Raw genomic sequence first — 18203 nt, forward strand, 5'->3', positions numbered from 1 at the left:
TGACCTTTGGATTTTTCATTCGTCGAACTAGAAACTGATCCTGTAACAGTGGTCACTCAAAAGCAAAATCATAACAACAAAATCAAACGCAGATCAAAATCTCCAAGTTGTGCAAAAGTTGTTTTTTGTGTTTTTTTTATAGAAAAATTATAAATTAATAATTATAAATTTTATGTATACATATTTATATCTATTATCTTGTATTCAACCACATAAACCTAATTTAAGATCTGAATAAGGATCTGAATAAGGATCTGAATAAGGATCCTTGACATAGTCCTGTAATAGTCGACTATATGCCTCAACTACACTGTAATATAGTCGACTACATGCCTCAACTACATTGCTTGGTCAATACTCCCCCTTAAGCTTAGACTTTGGAACCACCCAAAAGGCTATGGTACATAAAGATTTTTACTCTGTGTATGATGCACAGTACTTGGTATCATCCATCAGTTTTGTAAAAAAAAAAAAAAAAAAAAAAACCTAAAGATAGTAAAGAAGACAGACCAAATCGCAGCCGTCTATTGTATTTCCTATATAAAGAAGTAGGTAGATGAAATGACAATACTACCCTCTATCCTTAAACCCTCCTATTCTCTCACTTTTTATGTATTCTGCGCAAATTCATGCAAAAAGGAGAAAAAGTTGCACAGTCCCCAAGATTCTGTGTGAGTGTGTGTGGTTGTGGTATTGAATTCTTCGCTACTTTTCGCCGTCCTTTTCTATTTATCATATTTTGTTCTCTCTTTAATTTCCCCATCCGTTCACAATATACCAATCTTATCGCCCTATATTGTGTGGAATCAACTCACTGAAGGTGATTGGTTTTGTGCTTAGCATCCCATGAAATTATGGTTTTTTCAATCTGGGTTTTGTTTGTTGTTGATACTGATCATGCTTTGTTTTCCAAAAGCCACTTCAAAAGCTCGATCATGCTTTGTTTTTCCTTTTTGCTGTTGTTGTTGTTGACCGTACTATACGAAACTTTTTGTCTGCTTTTCACCTTTTTAGTAGTGATTTTATTGTAAATTTGCAACGATTGCTGCTTTTGAGCATACCATTATATGATCATGTTTATGTTCTAGGTTTGGTTGAGTTTTGCAATAAACATGTGGTGACTTTGTCTGTGCTTGAGATAAAGTTTGAATACATATATATACCTTGCCTGATCCTGAAGAAGATATGTATGCATCAAGTGGTAGATGAATACTAATGAAGCAATACATGTATTGATTGCAGGAGATCATATGTGGCTCAAGAAGTGATCCTTACAGGGGAAATGAGATGAAGAGAAAGCATTACTTTGACTTCAACCATCCATTTAATCAATGTCGTAAGTCTTTTGGAAAGAGTTATGATTCCTATTTTACCTTAAATGTTCTGCATTGAGGCACAGCCTTTGATAGATCATGTTTTTATTTACTTATCTGCTCTATTTTGTCTGTTATGGCAGCTTTCGAGGTGTTCTGCTCGGGGACATGGAAGGCCGTGGAGTACTTAAGGATCGAGAATGGAGCGATGACGATGCGTCTCTTGGAGAACGGACAAGTGTTGGATGATATAAGACCATTTCAGAGGCTTCGTCTTAGATCAAGAAAGGCCACTTTGGTCGATTGTACATCTTTTTTAAGACCTGGTCTGGATGTTTGCGTTCTCTATCAGAAAGATGTTACTGTGGATGAAGAGACTACAGAGCCGGTACATTCACATCCTTCAACATCATTTACAATTTAAAGAACATATCTGCCTCGTTTAAAAGTTAAGAAGCCGATCTAGTAAAAGTGTAGAACTCTTATGTCGGTTCCAAAGCTCATCCTTAGTTATAGTAAAATGTATATAAAAGATATGACAATCTTCAAATATGAACGCATTTTGGTTGTTGTTTTGAGACATTTTTGTGTGTTTGGTGTAGGTTTGGGTGGATGCAAGGATATTATCTATAGAGAGGAAGCCTCATGAATCTGAATGCTTGTGTATATTCCATGTTAGTGTGTATATAGACCAAGGCTGCATCGGTTCGGAGAAACATAGAATGAATAGAGCTTCGGTACTGATGGGGCTTAACCAAATCTCTATACTTCAGAAGCTTTGCAAGGAACAAAGCTTGGACCGCTACTACAGATGGAGAAACTCTGAGGACTGTACTTCGCTGGTGAAAACAAGACTAAATCTGGGAAAGTTCTTGCCTGATCTTTCTTGGTTGCTTGTTACATCAGTTTTGAAAAACATTGTGTTTCAGATCAGAACCTTTCACGACAAGATGGTTTATCAGATTGTGGCGGATGAATGCTCTAGTAGCTCTTTGAGTGCAATGAACATCACGGTGGAAGACGGTGTTTTCATGTCCAAAGTTGTTTTGTTCAATCCAGCTGAGGATACTCATCAAGATACTGATGTAAAGCAGGAGATCGAAGAGGAGTTAATGGAGCTGCGTCGATCCAAGAGAAGAAGTGGGCGGCCTGATAGATACGCTGACTCTGAGAGTCAGCCAGATTCAAAGGATGGATGGGTAAGGATGATGCCATATAGGTACAGCACATGGACTGATTTAAGTGATGATGATGAAGATTATGACGAAGAAGAGTGTGATGATGATAGAGATACCGATGACGATTTATACTTACCGTTATCGCAATTACTTGGGAAAAAGGGAAGCACAAAGGGATTAAGTAAGGAGAAGCGAAGAGAGATTGTTCTGATAGACAAAACAGAGATGAAGAAGAGGAAAAAAACAGAGAGAATTGGTAGAAACGGCGAGCTTTCGGTTATTCCCTTCACTCCCGTCTTTGAACCTATACCGTTGGAACAGTTTGGTCTCAATGCAAATAGTTTGTTTGGTGGATCCTCTGGAAGTCATTTGATGGATGAGATAGATAGGTATCGTAGTAAAGCAGCAAAATATGGGAAAAAGAAGAAGTTGGAAATGGAAGAGATGGAATCTGATCTATGTTGGAATGGACCCCTCAGTAATGTGGTTCAAAAAAGAAATGGACCGCATTCCCGAATACGGTCTGTTTCTGGGAACACCGGAATTTCCGAGGAACCACAGATTTTTAAGAAGAGAACATTGAGCGCAGGTGCGTATAACAAGCTGATAGACTCGTACATGAGTAGAATTGATTCTACAATTGCAGCCAAGAACGAAGCGACCAATGTTGTTGAGCAGTTGATGGGGTTAAAGAACGCTGCAAGCTCTTCCATGGAAGCCGAAAAAAGTTCGAGTGAGGATGATGATGCAGAGAACGAGATGCTATGGAGGGAAATGGAACTATGCTTGGCTTCTTCTTACATTCTTGATGATAATGAGGTAGATTCTTTTTGGAAATCTTTTGATATTTTCCGAAACTTGTGTCTTATATATAGTTGATTCAAAATTTCAGGTGAGAGTGGATAACGAGGCGTTCCATAAAGCACTCGGTGATTGTGAACATGATTATGAATTGAATGAAGAAATCGGAATGTGTTGCAGATTGTGTGGTCATGTAGGAACTGAGATGAAACATGTTTCTGCACCTTTTGTAAGTGGAAAGTCTGGGAAAGACATTATCATGTTATCTATTTTTGATGAATTAGTAATTTTTTGGTGGTTTGATTTTCAATAGGCGCATCACAAGAAATGGACGACAGAGACTAAGCAAGTCAACGAAGATGACATAAATACTACGAAAGTGAACCAAGATGGAGCTGAGAGTCATAATTACACTATACCAGTTGCTTCCTCAGATATGCCCTCCGCTAAAGAAAGTGACAATGTTTGGTCTCTTATACCTCAGCTTGAGAGAAAACTGCATTTACACCAGAAAAAAGCTTTTGAATTTCTCTGGAGGAACCTAGCCGGGTCAGTGGTTCCCGCGATGATGGATCCGAGTTCAGAGAAGATAGGTGGGTGCGTGATTTCTCATACTCCTGGAGCAGGCAAAACATTTCTGATCATAGCTTTTCTTGCAAGCTACTTGAAGATATTTCCGGGTAAAAGGCCATTGGTTCTTGCTCCGAAAACAACCTTGTACACATGGTACAAGGAGTTCATCAAATGGAATATTCCGGTACCCGTTCACTTGCTCCATGGTCGTAGAACCTACTGTGTGGCCAAAGAGAACACCATTCACATCGAGGGAATTCCAAAACCGAGCCAAGATGTTATGCATGTTCTTGACTGTCTCGACAAAATCCAGAAATGGCATGCACAGCCTAGTGTTCTTGTAATGGGTTACACATCTTTTCTAACATTGATGAGGGAAGATTCAAAGTTTGCTCATAGAAAATACATGGCTAAAGTACTGAGAGAGTCTCCTGGATTACTGGTTCTAGACGAGGGACATAACCCGAGGAGTACCAAGTCGAGATTACGAAAGGCCTTGATGAAAGTTGATACTGATCTGAGGATTCTGCTTTCGGGCACATTGTTCCAGAACAACTTCTGTGAGTACTTCAACACTTTGTGCTTGGCTAGACCCAAGTTTGTTCAAGAGGTTCTAGTTGAGTTGGATCAGAAGTTCCAGACAAACCAAACTGAGCAAAAGGCGCCTCACTTGATTGAAAATAGAGCTCGGAAATTCTTCCTCGACATTATAGCCAAGAAGATTGACACAAAAGAGGGCGATGAGCGCTTGCAAGGTCTCAACATGTTGAGGAATATGACCAGTGGTTTCATCGATAACTATGAAGGGAACGGAAGCGGAAGCGGAAGTGGTGACGTTCTCCCAGGTTTGCAGATTTACACATTGTTGATGAACTCCACAGATATACAGCACAGAACTCTTACCAAACTTCAGAACATAATGTCGACTTACCATGGATATCCACTCGAGCTCGAGTTACTCATAACGTTAGCAGCTATCCATCCTTGGTTGGTCAAAACCACTGCCTGTTGCACCAAATTTCTCAATCCTCAGGAGCTTTCCGAGATTGAGAAGCTCAAGCACGATGCAAAGAAAGGATCAAAAGTCATGTTCGTGCTTAACCTCGTGTTCCGGGTGGTCAAGAGGGAGAAAATCCTCATATTTTGCCACAACATTGCGCCGATTCGCCTGTTTCTTGAGCTGTTTGAGAATATTTTCAGGTGGAAGAGAGGCCGAGAGCTCCTGACCTTGACAGGGGATCTTGAGCTGTTTGAGAGAGGCAGAGTGATAGACAAATTCGAAGAACCAGGAGGCCAGTCCCGTGTTCTGCTCGCTTCGATCACGGCCTGTGCAGAAGGTATCAGTCTAACAGCTGCATCACGGGTGATCATGCTTGATTCAGAGTGGAATCCTTCTAAGACAAAGCAAGCAATCGCACGTGCATTCAGACCGGGACAGCAGAAAGTGGTGTACGTTTACCAGCTCTTGTCCAGAGGAACACTTGAGGAAGACAAATACAGGAGGACAACCTGGAAAGAGTGGGTCTCAAGTATGATTTTCAGCGAAGAATTTGTGGCGGACCCATCTCAGTGGCAAGCTGAGAAGATTGAGGACGATGTTCTTAGAGAAATCGTGGAGGAAGACAAAGTCAAATCATTCCATATGATCATGAAGAATGAAAAAGCTTCAACAGGTGGGTAATTGCGTAACTTTTACCGTTCAAGTTTTCTGTTTCACCATGCTTTTAATGATGCTTCTTTAACAGCTTGTTGTATTGATGTAATAAATAAATTAATCTTGTATCAAAAGTTTGTGTAACCTATTCAGCTGTAGGATCATCTTCTTATAAAATAAAGTGAAACAGATGTACCCATCATACTCTTGTTTGATAAAGCAACCTCCAAATAAGATAATTAAACAGTTCATTGTGGTGAATCTATTGTTATTATTAGACTACAATTTAATAACATGGTGATTATAAATACAGGCTAGATACAAAACATAATTAGACTTGACATGACTTCGAATATGAACAAGAGACAGGAAGGAACATATGTGACTACGGAATAATTCACAACTAGGGGGTTATATTTTGATTTTTAAAAGTCGGGGTCTGATAGGAAAACAACAAAAATTTAGAGAAACGTATGTGAATTTTTAAAAACCAATTTTTCTTAGGTTTAAAATTTGAAGTATTAGTTGGGCCGTCTATAATTGGGCCTGACTAAGTGAACCCAATATCAATCAATGGGGCGAATCCTTAAGACCCGACAAACTCACTTTGCCTCCTCCAACGACGGCGATGATCGTATCGCCACCGCCTTCCCCCTCCGACCCTTGACTTCCTCCTAAATACTAGTTTGGTAGACCGATCAGACACCAGCTCTCTATCTGTGAATCTCTCCGAAGCTTTTTCCGTGTAGAGAGTAGAAGAGAGATGGGAAAACCCAAAGGAGATGCTTTAAGGAGCAAAGCTCGTCCATCCAGCAGCAGGTGAAACTTTGTTCCTTCATCCTTCATCCTTCTCGTTCAATTTCTTCGAATTGTATCTTTTACCACGTCTTTGCTTCGTTAGTTTGGTACTGAATTTGAGTTTTTTCTCTGAACAGCTTGGCGGCTTCGCTGTTGCCCTCTGCCTCTGCAGCTGCGGCCGTAGGTTTTGGTGGCTATGTCGGTAGCTCTAGATTCGAAGCTTCTATATCAAACGAAGACTCTGCTCCTTTCTTGGTATGTTATGTCCCTCTTTGTTTGTTTCTGCCAACTTGTTTGCCAGTTTCTCATATTTGTGGATATGATGGAATTGTAGGATTTGGATAGTGAGGTTGCCCAACACTTGCAACGGCTTTCAAGGAAAGACCCTACAACGAAGGTAACTTAACGGGCTTTCCATGGTTATTCAATCGACTACGAGACCTGCTTTTCTTGAGTTTTCTTGATTGTGATTTTGTTTGTTTCAACAGATTAAAGCTCTTGCTTCCCTGTCAGAACTGATTAAGCAGAAGAAAGGCAAGGAACTTTTGCCAATAATCCCACAATGGGTATGTTTCTTTGTTTACATACTAGGGGTGAACCTTCAATATGAATGTTGTATTAAGTTTGATGTTAATAAAATCAGAATTGGGGATATCACTTATGTTGATGAAATTGGCTCACACCAGTCTTTGCCTTAGCATGTTGATCACCCTGTTTCTCTCGTTGCATTGCATTTAGTTGTTCATTTTCCACGATTGGCTTGACTATTTTTGTCCTACTTGTCCAGACATTTGAGTACAAGAAGTTGATACTGGACTACAATAGAGATGTTCGGCGAGCTACGCATGACGTCATGACTAATGTTGTCACTGGTGCCGGGTTTGACTCTCAATTTTCTCTTGCACATTCTTTTTCTTGCCGCGATGCAGTGTTTCATTTATTTGTTTTTTTAGTATCATACACTTGGATGTAAGGTAGTCTTCTTGTGTCATGATGAGTGATATGATTTAGCTTTGAGGTTCTTCTAAAATTTATATCATCAATATTTTGTTGGAATTTGTTTGTTTCTAAGTGCTGTAGAAGCTTGTCTATACTGAACATGTCAGATAAGAAATGTGTCTTGATATTGTCTTACCATGCATGTGATACGGCTATTTTATGCCTTCTCCCTATGTTTTGATATTCTGTATTAATTCTTAGTTTCTTACGTGTTACTCAGGAGAGATTTAGCACCTCATCTAAAGTCTATAATGGGGCCCTGGTGGTTTTCGCAGTTCGACTTGGCATCTGAAGTTTCTCAAGCAGCAAAGTCTTCTCTGCAGGTTGGCTCCTCGTTTCGTAATTCAGTTTTCTTAGTGGAGGTTTTTTTTTTTTACTCTATGTGTGGAAGCCCCACCGTCGATTATAAACTCTCTTGTCGTATTATTAGATCAGTAACCTTTTTAATTCTGCTCAGCAGGAACATTAATATTCAGATTCTCATTTAGTTGTCTAACTTTTAAACAGGCAGCATTTCCTTCCCAGGAAAAGAGATTGCACGCCTTAAATTTATGTTCAACTGAGATTTTTGCTTATCTGGAGGAAAATCTCAAACTTACACCTCAAAATTTATCTGATAAAGCACTTGCTTCAGATGAATTAGAAGAAATGTACCAGCAGGTACTCCATCTCGGTGATTCTTCATGCTATTTTTCCTTGTTTGGGTTTTCTTTTCCAATGTCTTATATTCCGTTGTTTTCAGATGATATCGTCATCTCTGGTGGCATTGGCTACACTACTAGATATTTTGCTCCGGGAACCTGATAAAGCTAGCTCTGCAAACGTTAATTCTGAATCGAAACTTGCCTCAAAGGCTAGGGCTCTGGCAATCTCCGCAGCTGAGAAGTTGTTCTCTTTCCATAAATGCTTTCTGAACTTTCTAAAATCTGGAAGCCCTAGTATTCGGTCAGCTACTTATTCTTTATTAAGCAGCTTCATCAAAAATGTTCCTGAAGTCTTTGGCGAAGACAACATCAGATGCCTTGCACCAGCTCTGCTTGGTGTTTTCCGAGAAAATAATCCAACCTGCCACTCATCAATGTGGGAGGCTGTCTTGCTGTTCACTAGAAAGTACCCTCAGAGTTGGGTCTACTTGAATGTTCATAAATCTGTTCTAAATCATTTGTGGCAGTTTCTAAGGAACGGTTGCTATGGATCCCCACGGGTTTCTTATCCTGCACTGATATTGTTCCTGGAAGTTATGCCAACACAATCTGTAGAAGCTGATAAGTTCTTTGTGAATTTTTTCAAAAACTTATTAGCTGGAAGAAGTATATGTGATTCTTCAAGTACGGATCAATTATCACTTCTTCGGGCAACAACTGAATGTTTCCTCTGGGGATTAAATAATGCTTCAAAGTACTGCGATGGTCCCAATTCCATTCATGATCTCCAGGTTGATCTAATTGATAAAGTCCTCGTGAAGATTCTATGGGCAGACTTCTTTGAACTATCTAAGGGCAGCATTCCACCTATTCAGAGGAAGTCAGCTGAAACTCTTGGCATGGGTAATTCATTTAGTTATCTGCAAGAGCTAGGTAGATGCATCCTAGAAATCCTTTCAGGGATTAATTTGCTCGAACAGAACCTGCTGTCTTTTTTCTGTAAATCTGTTCAAGAGAGCTTCTTGGATATGCTTCAGCAGGGAAACTTAGAGATAGTTTCGGGTAGCATGAGAAAAATGATTGACTTTGTCTTGTTATTGGAGAGATATTCAGTTTTGGAAGGTGAGAGTTGGCCCTTGGATCAATTTACGGGGCCACTGCTGTCAAAGGCTTTCCCGTGGATAAAATCATCTGTAAGTTATTGTCCATTTTGTTACCATGTTATGTCATACATAATATGATGTTTATACTTGATAAACTCATGATGTTTATACGTTATATTTGTCATTTTAGGAATTGGTAGATGGTGTGAAGCTTTTGTCAGTTTCAGTATCAGTGTTTGGACCGAGAAAGATAGTTCCAATACTAATTGATGATATAGAGACTTCTACCCTTCTCTCTGTTGAAAAAGGGAGGGATATGAGCCCAGAGAAGTTCATTAAAGTTTTTCAAGAAATTTTTATTCCTTGGTGTATGGATGTATGTGACTCGTCGACTGCAGCTAGACAAGATCTCCTGCTTTCATTACTTGATGACGAATATTTCACTCAGCAGTGGGATGATGTCATTTCTTATGTATTTAATCAACGACATCAGGGGTGCAATAATCTGGCTGCTATGAAAGTGCTTTTAGAAAAGGCAAGGGGTGAAATTACAAAAAGAGGTTCTGGGCAGGAGTTGAATCAAAGAGTAGGTTCTCGGCCAGAGCATTGGCATCATAAACTCATAGACTCAACTGCTTTAAGTCTTGTCCGTTCCTCCTCGGGGACTACAACTTCTGCTGCTCAGTTCCTGTGGTAAGTTAGTCAGCATATCGTTAAACTGTATCAAAGAAAGAACATATTCTAGTATATTGCTTATTTGCTTGTTCTCAGTTCTTATTCTATATTTTTGTGTATGCAGTTCAGTTCTGGGCGGTTCAACTGAAGACAGCAGTATTTCTTTTGTGTCAAGAAGCTCGTTGGTCTTGATATATAGAGGGATCCTTGAAAAGCTGCTATCTTTTATCAAATTGTCACCGTTATGCTCATTTAATGATATATGTTCATCTCTTATTGTTGAGGGTATAGAGTTTGATTCGAGTAGTACTGTGGACGAGATCGTGGTTGCTAAGTTTGCAGCTGAAGTTATTGATGGTAGTTTCTTCAGTTTGAAGGCTCTGAATCAGGACGCCACTCTACTTTCAACGATTTTGTCTTCTATATTAATCATCGACTTGGAGAGTAGAATGACATCACTAGTGGATGATACGCAATATGAGTCCAAAGAGAAAAGAAAGGATCGGAATCTTGTGTGTGATTATATTCATGCTGTTTGCTCTAAGATGGATAATCAGTTCTGGAGATCCATAGACTATGATGTCCGAAAGAGTTCAGCAAGCATTTTGGTTCAGTCCCTTAGGTCTGTTGTCCTACTTGAGGATGATCTGCAACCTTGTGGACTTACACTATTGTGTGCTTCAAGGATGACCGAGGTGTTGGAATATCTCTCACTGGATCAAAGCGATGAAGAAAATATATGTGCCCTCCTCGTGCTTGAAAGTGATGTATGGCCTATGTGGGTCAGCCCCAGCACGTCAGCTAGCATAAATACGCATGGTATGCCTGTTCATTTGTGCGAATTGAAGAAATCTAAGAGTGAAAGATTTGTTTCCTTCATTAACAACCTGATCATGAAAATGGGAATTCACCGATTTCTTGTTGGCCACAAAGATGATGGGTTTGCCTCTCAAGCTTGGCTTTCCGTAGAGATACTCTGCACGTGGGAGTGGCCAGGGAGTAATGTTCAAACTTCTTTCCTGCCAAATCTTGTCTCGTTTTGTAAGAGTGAACCATCAAGTGGGGGCTTACTGAATTCCATTTTTGACATTCTACTCAATGGTGCTCTTGTGCATGGAGAGGATGAGATAGTGAGCTTAGGGAACATGTGGATTAACTTTAATAATAACATAGAGGACATCGTAGAACCATTTTTGAGGGCTCTGGTGTCATTGCTTCACACTTTGTTCAAGGAGGACCTTTGGAGAGAAGAAAACGCCATGGGTGCTTTCGAAATGCTCACAGATAAACTTTATATAGGGGAAGAGACGAGCACAAACTGTTTGAGAATCATTCCTTTCATTATGAGCACTATGATTTCACCATTACGTACAAAAATAAAATCTGGTGTTTCTGGTAAAGATACTTTACTGCCACTGGAAGTTTTGCTTATAAATTGGCTAGAGAAGTCTTTATCGTTCCCTCCTCTGGTGCTCTGGCAAAGTGGGGAAGGTGAGGCCCGATTTGATTTTCCTTCTTTTCATTGGTCATGGCTAGTGATCTTATCTTGAACTTCTATCAACAATGCTTTGATTTAAATGTAGAGTTAGGCTTCGGTGGTGGATAGAGCAATTATTTTTTATGAAACAGTATCGACCTAGTGATATTCCTGAGTCCTCACCTAAGAAGGGGTCATAGTTTGCATTAGATGGACATTCTAGGAAGCAATTTAAGACTGAGGTTTTGTTCTTTATCTTTTGTTTTGCATGCCCAGCTGATCGCTGTTTTTTTCTTCTTGTCTTTATCAGATATGCAGGATTGGTTTCAGCTTGTTATCTCTTGTTATCCCGTAAGCGAAAAGGCTGAAGAAGCAAAGGAACTACAGAGGCATATGAGCAATGAAGAGAGAACACTCCTGCTAGACTTGTTCCGCAAACAAAAGCAAGATCCTGGTGCATCAAGTGTAGTTACCCAACTTCCAGCTGCCCAAATTCTGCTCGCGAGACTAATTGTTATTGCAGTTAGTTACTGTGGAAACGATTTTAATGAGGATGACTGGGATTTTGTCTTTTCTAATTTGAAGCGTCTGATCCAGTCTGCAGTAGTTGTGATGGAGGAAACTTCTGAGAACGTCAATGACTTCATCAGTGGCGTTTCTTCCATGGAGAAGGAGAATGATACTCTTGAGGGACTTGGGCATATTGTGTTTATTTCTGATGCTTCTGTGAACAATGCCCAGAATGCTCTCTCAGCATTTTCGTTGCTTAATGCGTTAGTTAAGCATAAATCGATTGAAGGTGAAGACAATCTGAAATCCTTGGCAGATGAAACATGGGATCCGGTTAAGGATCGGATACTTGAAGGTGTTCTGCGTCTTTTCTTCTGCACCGGTCTTGCTGAGGCTATTGCTGCTTCATATTCCCCAGAGGCAGCATCCATCGTTGCTGCATTTCGAGTTGATCATTTACAGTTCTGGGAGTTGGTGGCTCAACTTGTGGTCGACTCTTCTCCGCGTGCAAGAGATAGAGCTGTCAGAGCAGTGGAATTTTGGGGTCTAAGCAAGGGAGCCATAAGCTCTTTGTATGCAATAATGTACTCTTCCAATCCAATCCCGTCATTGCAACTTGCTGCATACGTTGTTTTGTCTACTGAGCCTATTTCCAGGCTGGCCATAGTTGCTGATGGGAATGCACCACTGAATGATGAGTCTCTCAATGATCAGGACTCAGGAGATACTGGTGTGACATCTAAAGAGAAGCTACGGCTAAGAGACGAAGTATCTTGTATGGTTGAGAAGTTAAATCATGAACTTCTTGATACGGATTTAACTGCACCAGAAAGGGTAAATTTCACTTTCAAATACTTTATTTGGTTTATTTTCCCTCTTTAGGCAAGTCAATCACTGTTTGATCACTTCTAATGGCAGGTGCACACGTTCCTGGCATGGTCTTTGTTGCTCTCGCATGTTAACTCTTTACCTTCACTAACACAAGGACGAGAAAGACTGGTGCAGTATATAGAGAAAACTGCAAATCCTTTGATATTAGATAGTCTTTTTCAGCATATTCCTCTAGAATTATACATGGCACAGAGCTTGAAAAAAAGAGATGGGGATATTCCGACGGAGTTATCTGTGGTAGTTTCTGCAGCCACTCATGCAATTATGACGGGTTCGTCCCTCTCAACGGTTGAATCACTTTGGCCTATTGAAACTGGAAAGATGGCTTCGCTTGCTGGGGCGATATATGGCCTGATGCTACGTGTCCTTCCAGCTTATGTTCGAGGATGGTTTAGCGAAATGCGTGACCGTTCTGCATCATCTCTGATTGAAGCATTTACAAGATCGTGGTGCAGCCCTTCTTTAATAAAGAACGAACTGTCTCAGGTACGTGCAATAAAAATATTTTCTCGTCTCTGAGAGTTGCATTGAAGTCTCACTAATCCATTTGCAAATATTCTGTTCATTGTTTATGTGAGCCGCAGATAAAGAAGGCAGACTTTAATGATGAGAGCTTTTCAGTCAGCATAAGTAAAGCGGCAAACGAAGTAGTTGCTACATATACGAAGGATGAAACGGGGATGGATCTCGTGATCCGGCTTCCAGTTTCTTACCCACTCAGGCCTGTTGACGTTAATTGCACAAAAAGTATTGGCATAAGCGAAGCAAAGCAGAGGAAGTGGTTGATGTCTATGCAACTGTTTGTTCGTAATCAGGTACTGTACTTTATGAGTCATGTAGATCTTTGTTAACCTAAATAATATCCAGTTCCATCATATAGACCAATAATACGGTGGCAGAAAAAGTTGGTAGATTCACGAAAATATATGATTAATCTTGTTCCCTCCGTCTAAAGCCCACATCAACATAGTTGACTTAATTGAGTGCATGTCTTGGCTGAATGTTTTCTTTCCTTTTTAATGTGTTACTGAAAGCAGAATGGGGCTCTGGCGGAGGCGATAAGGATATGGAAGCGAAACTCGGATAAGGAATTTGAAGGAGTAGAGGACTGCCCCATATGTTACAGTGTGATTCACACCGTGAATCACAGCCTTCCAAGGCGGGCTTGCGTGACGTGCAAGTACAAGTTTCACAAAACATGTTTAGACAAGTGGTTCTTCACGTCTCTTAAGAAACTCTGCCCCTTGTGCCAATCTCCTTGCTGATCCAGTAACGGTGATGAGGATGCATTTTGTGACATTAGTGTGTCAGTTTTGCTTAAACCCTAACTCTCTCCTTAGTTTTTACATTCCAAAGGTTCAAGGAACGTATACGTATCGCCATTGATATACATAGATGTGTTGAGTTTCGTTTTACGTATGTGAGTGAATATGGAAAAGATAATAAATAGAGAAATTTACTTCGGGTACCACATCCAGAACGAGAATTCATCTCTAGTGTCCCTATACCAGAAATTCATCTCTGCATTACCCCCACTTAATCTCACTACCCCTTTTTTTAAGGAAAGGACGAAACTACCCCTCTAACAATTTTTAAAGAATAGTTGTACCATATATCTCCTAGTTGCACCTTGTATAGTTGTACCATATATCCCCTAGTTGTACCAGTTGTACTGCGCATAGTGGAATTCGAACCCTGGGCGCGCGCGCGTGCACATGGAGCTCACAACCACTAAGCTACTGTGTTTTTCGTTGAACAATTACTTATTTAATTATATTTAACCTAAAACAATCTTCATTAAGGGTAATATTGTCCTTTTACCATTGAGGGAGTTTTGAGAATTTGTTTTGATAGAAAGGGTGTTATGAGATTTTAGCTCCATCCAGAACCGATCCACTATTTACCTGAGCCACTAGTTGCAATTGGACCGATCCTACACGCATTAATAATCTTGTCTCCTCCTTTTGTCCAGTGATTACTATTAACGGGGGATTTGTTAACGGGAGAAGACCTTGTCTCTCTCAACTCACCCTATTCCTCAGGGCTCCGGGCTACTTCAATTTTTGGTCAACAACATTAATTCTAGATTTTGAGATCCTGATTTTATTTTATTTCTACTATCATGGAGAAGAAAACTCCCATTTGAAAAAAGAATTAGCAAACTCAAATTTGGGAAGAAGATATCACCGATAAAGTTATCTTATAGTATCTTTTAGGTTTACCAACTTGTTTTAACAAAAAATATCGTCTGGTTTTAGGGTTTGTTAACATGGAATAAATGGTTTCGCCTTTCATCCAAAAAAGTCAGGGATTTAAAGTTTTTATTAGTGTTTTTGACAGAAGTTTGACCCCCAAAAAAATGTTTAGGACAGAAAAAATAAGAGGTATTATGAAATAGAATTGTGATTAATCCATCACAAGACACATGTTAGGACACTTGTTTTTGTAATATTACACCAACTTCCACTTGTCATTACCACAACTAATAGGTAGTAACTCATGTGTTTTGTAATGCACTATAAACAGGAGTTGTATAATAAGAATGACATACATAAGTTCCTTGATCAAAAACACTCTCAAAGTCTCTCTCTCTCTGTTCTCTCCCTCTCTCTCTCTTTGTTAGTTCTTGTTTTCTTTACAAAGTGTTACAAAACACAAAGCTTATAAGTGTTTTGTAGTCATAGTTCACAACACTTCTCTTCTACTACTCTTTGTTTTCTCTTGTCTCATACACCATTATATAGTGGCTTCTCAACACGTTATCAGCACGATCAACTCTCGATCCGTCATCCGTTTGAGGTAAGATTTAAGTTTTGTTAAAATTGTTTGAATTTAATTATTTTACATGCATGTTACTATATGTATAATCTATAGAGTAAAAATCTATACATACTTCTTGATATAATGGTAGGCTCTGCCTCCTTGATCATTTAGATCTACATTCTTGATCATTATGGTAGGCTCTGCCTCCTTGATCATATGTTCAGATCTATATATTTGAATTATATGGAAGGCTATGCCTCCTAAATTGATTGTTTCAATTTATGAATATATTATATAGCTTATAATTTTGTTTTATAGTCTATATTTATTGCTAAAAACAAGATTTTACAGAATTATTTCATAAAATTTTATATTTAACAAATTGTCTTATTATTTATATAGTAATCATGTCAAACTTGGCAAAGCTTGAATTCGCCGCCCTTGATGTCTCTGGAAAAAATTATATGACATGGGCACTGGATGTAAAATTTTATCTAAAAGGGAATGGGCTTCTCAAAACCATTGATCCGTCAGAAACGGGATTAGAAGAGGAAAAAGCAAGAACCATGATGTTCTTGCGTCATCATCTCCACGATGGTTTAAAAAATGAATACATCACGAGAGAAAATCCTGCAGATCTTTGGATCGCGCTCAAGGATAGGTTTGATCACCAAAAGTATGTGATCTTACCAAAAGCCAAACATGAATGGCTAAACCTGAGGTTTCAGGATTACAAGAGTACAATTCCGCTTTGTTCGGAATCACTTCAAGGATGGCTCTCTGCGGAGAAGAAGTTTCCGATTATGATATGATCGAGAAAACATTCCAAACTTTCCATCCTTCAAATGTACTCCTACAGCAACAATATCGAGAAAGATTGTATACTCGATATTCTGAATTAATGCAAGTTTTGCATGTTGCTGAACAAAATAATGAGCTCGTGATGATAAATCATCAAACCCGTCCAACTGGATCAGCTCCACTTTCAGAAGTGAATGTTGCTACATCCAGCTATAATAATTGGCAAGGACGAGGACGTGGACGTGGACGCGGACGCGGTCGAGGCCGTGGTCATGGTCGTGGAGGAGGTCGTGGAGAAGGTCGTGGACGAGGAAGAGGAAGAGGTTTCTCTCCTAATGACTTCAACGCAAGAAAAACCAACAAGCATCTTCAAATTAATAATGTTGGTCGCGTTATAAAGAAACAAGATGAAAGTACTTGTTACAGATGCAGCATGAAAGGACATTGGTATCAGACCTGTCGTATTCCAAAACATTTGGCCGATCTGTACCAAGCATCCCAAAAGGCAAAAGAAAGGGATGTTGAGACCAACCTCATCTATGATAAAGCTGGACCTTCTTTCCATGGCCTAAACGATGAACCCCATCTTGATATAGCAGATTTTCTCGTTGATAATGAAAACGGAAAATCATGCGAATAAGGCCTATATGCCATGATATGCTTTGTCATAGTTTGATATGTACTTTATGTTTATAAAATGTCTTTTTGGATCATAGTTTTATTGTAATATATGATAAGCTTTTTTGTAAGACTTTATGTTATTTTATTAATGTTTATTTTATAAATATTCTATCTCAGAAAATGTCAAATTTTGAGATTGAGGATGGAGATATGTGTCTAGCAGACAGTGCTACAACGCACTCAATACTTAAAGGGAAAAAATATTTCTCCTCTCTCAAAATAAAAGACTCTGCTAGAAGCGTGAGCACTATATGTGGTAATGCAAAGATTATTATAGGCTATGGAAAAGCCAGTTTTACAATGCCAAGAGGAACAAAATTTGAAATTGATGCATTATATTGCCCCAAGTCTCATAGAAACTTGATTAGTTTCAGAGATATCCGAAGAAATGGATATCATATAGAGACTCTGAATAAGAATGGCATTGAATATCTTTGCATAACATCTGAGGAGAAACATATATTGAAAGAATTGTCAATGTTATCCTCTGAATTGTATTGCACAAAAATAAATAATTTTGCATCTTATGTTACAGTAAACTCTAAGTTTACTAGTACATTTAAGATATGGCATGAAAGACTTGGACATCCTGGTTCAGTCATGATGCGAAAAATTGTGCAAAATTCCAATGGTCATCCATTGAAGAACGAAAAGATTTTTAGATCTGATGAGTTTTCATGTGATGCATGTTCTCAAGGAAAACTCATAATTCGGCCATCGCCAGCCAAAATTGGGAATGAATCACCATTGTTCTTAGAGAGACTACATGGTGATATATGTGGACCTATCCACCCTTCATGCGGGCCGTTTCGTTATTTTATGGTAATGATTGACGCATCTAGTAGATGGTCAAATGTGTGTCTATTGACGACAAGAAACACGGCCTTCGCAAAATTCATTGCCCAAATAATCAGGTTGAAAGTTCAATTCCCTGATTATGCCATAAAGAAAGTCAGACTTGATAACGCCGGTGAATTCACTTCACAAGCTTTCAATGACTATTGTATGTCAATAGGAATCGATGTGGAGCATCCGGTTTCTTATGTTCATACACAAAATGGCATGGCTGAATCTTTGATTAAACGACTACAACTCATTGCTAGACCGTTAATATAGAGAACAAAACTCCCAATTTCTATATGGGGTCATGCTATATTGCATGCTGCGGCATTGGTCCAAATACGACCAAGCGCATATAATAAATATTTCCCTTTACAATTAGCATCTGGCCAAGAGCCAAACATATCCTATCTCCGTATTTTTGGATGTGCGGTTTATGTTCCTATAGCCCCACCGCAAAGAACAAAAATGGGGCCACAAAGGAGATTGGGCATTTATGTTG

The 18203-nt window shown here is 39.2% G+C and overlaps 3 protein-coding genes across 6 annotated transcripts; all 3 read left to right on the forward strand.

Moving 5' to 3' along the window:
* Window positions 1-574: 574 nt before the first annotated feature.
* On the forward strand, window positions 575-5721 carry LOC104773710 (SNF2 domain-containing protein CLASSY 1). 4 transcript variants are annotated; one of them, XM_087471517.1, is made up of 6 exons: window positions 575-671; window positions 1243-1336; window positions 1457-1701; window positions 1916-3310; window positions 3384-3521; window positions 3606-5721. In XM_087471517.1, exons 1-6 carry the CDS (start codon window positions 630-632, stop codon window positions 5544-5546), a joined length of 3855 nt encoding a protein of 1284 aa, XP_087327643.1. In that variant the 5' UTR covers window positions 575-629; the 3' UTR covers window positions 5547-5721. The 4 variants fall into 4 exon arrangements, with proteins under 4 accessions (XP_087327643.1, XP_087327659.1, XP_087327648.1 ...); XM_087471533.1 differs by having other exon boundaries at window positions 598-690; XM_087471522.1 differs by having other exon boundaries at window positions 615-820.
* A 334-nt stretch (window positions 5722-6055) lies between these two features.
* Window positions 6056-14087, forward strand: LOC104728971 (E3 ubiquitin-protein ligase listerin). The gene is made up of 14 exons (XM_087471510.1): window positions 6056-6338; window positions 6455-6572; window positions 6652-6714; window positions 6806-6883; window positions 7105-7196; window positions 7537-7639; window positions 7824-7976; window positions 8059-9153; window positions 9254-9756; window positions 9863-11229; window positions 11526-12559; window positions 12644-13102; window positions 13201-13431; window positions 13654-14087. Exons 1-14 carry the CDS (start codon window positions 6283-6285, stop codon window positions 13879-13881), a joined length of 5580 nt encoding a protein of 1859 aa, XP_087327636.1. The 5' UTR covers window positions 6056-6282; the 3' UTR covers window positions 13882-14087.
* A 2193-nt stretch (window positions 14088-16280) lies between these two features.
* LOC147949253 (uncharacterized) lies at window positions 16281-16820 on the forward strand. Its single transcript, XM_087470712.1, has one exon. The coding sequence runs from the start codon at window positions 16281-16283 to the stop codon at window positions 16818-16820; it is 540 nt and encodes a 179-aa protein (XP_087326838.1).
* Window positions 16821-18203: the final 1383 nt, after the last annotated feature.

This window comes from Camelina sativa, chromosome 2 (assembly GCF_030686135.1).
Source record: "Camelina sativa cultivar CO46 ecotype springtype chromosome 2, ASM3068613v1".
In the NCBI taxonomy this organism is placed as follows: domain Eukaryota; kingdom Viridiplantae; phylum Streptophyta; class Magnoliopsida; order Brassicales; family Brassicaceae; genus Camelina; species Camelina sativa.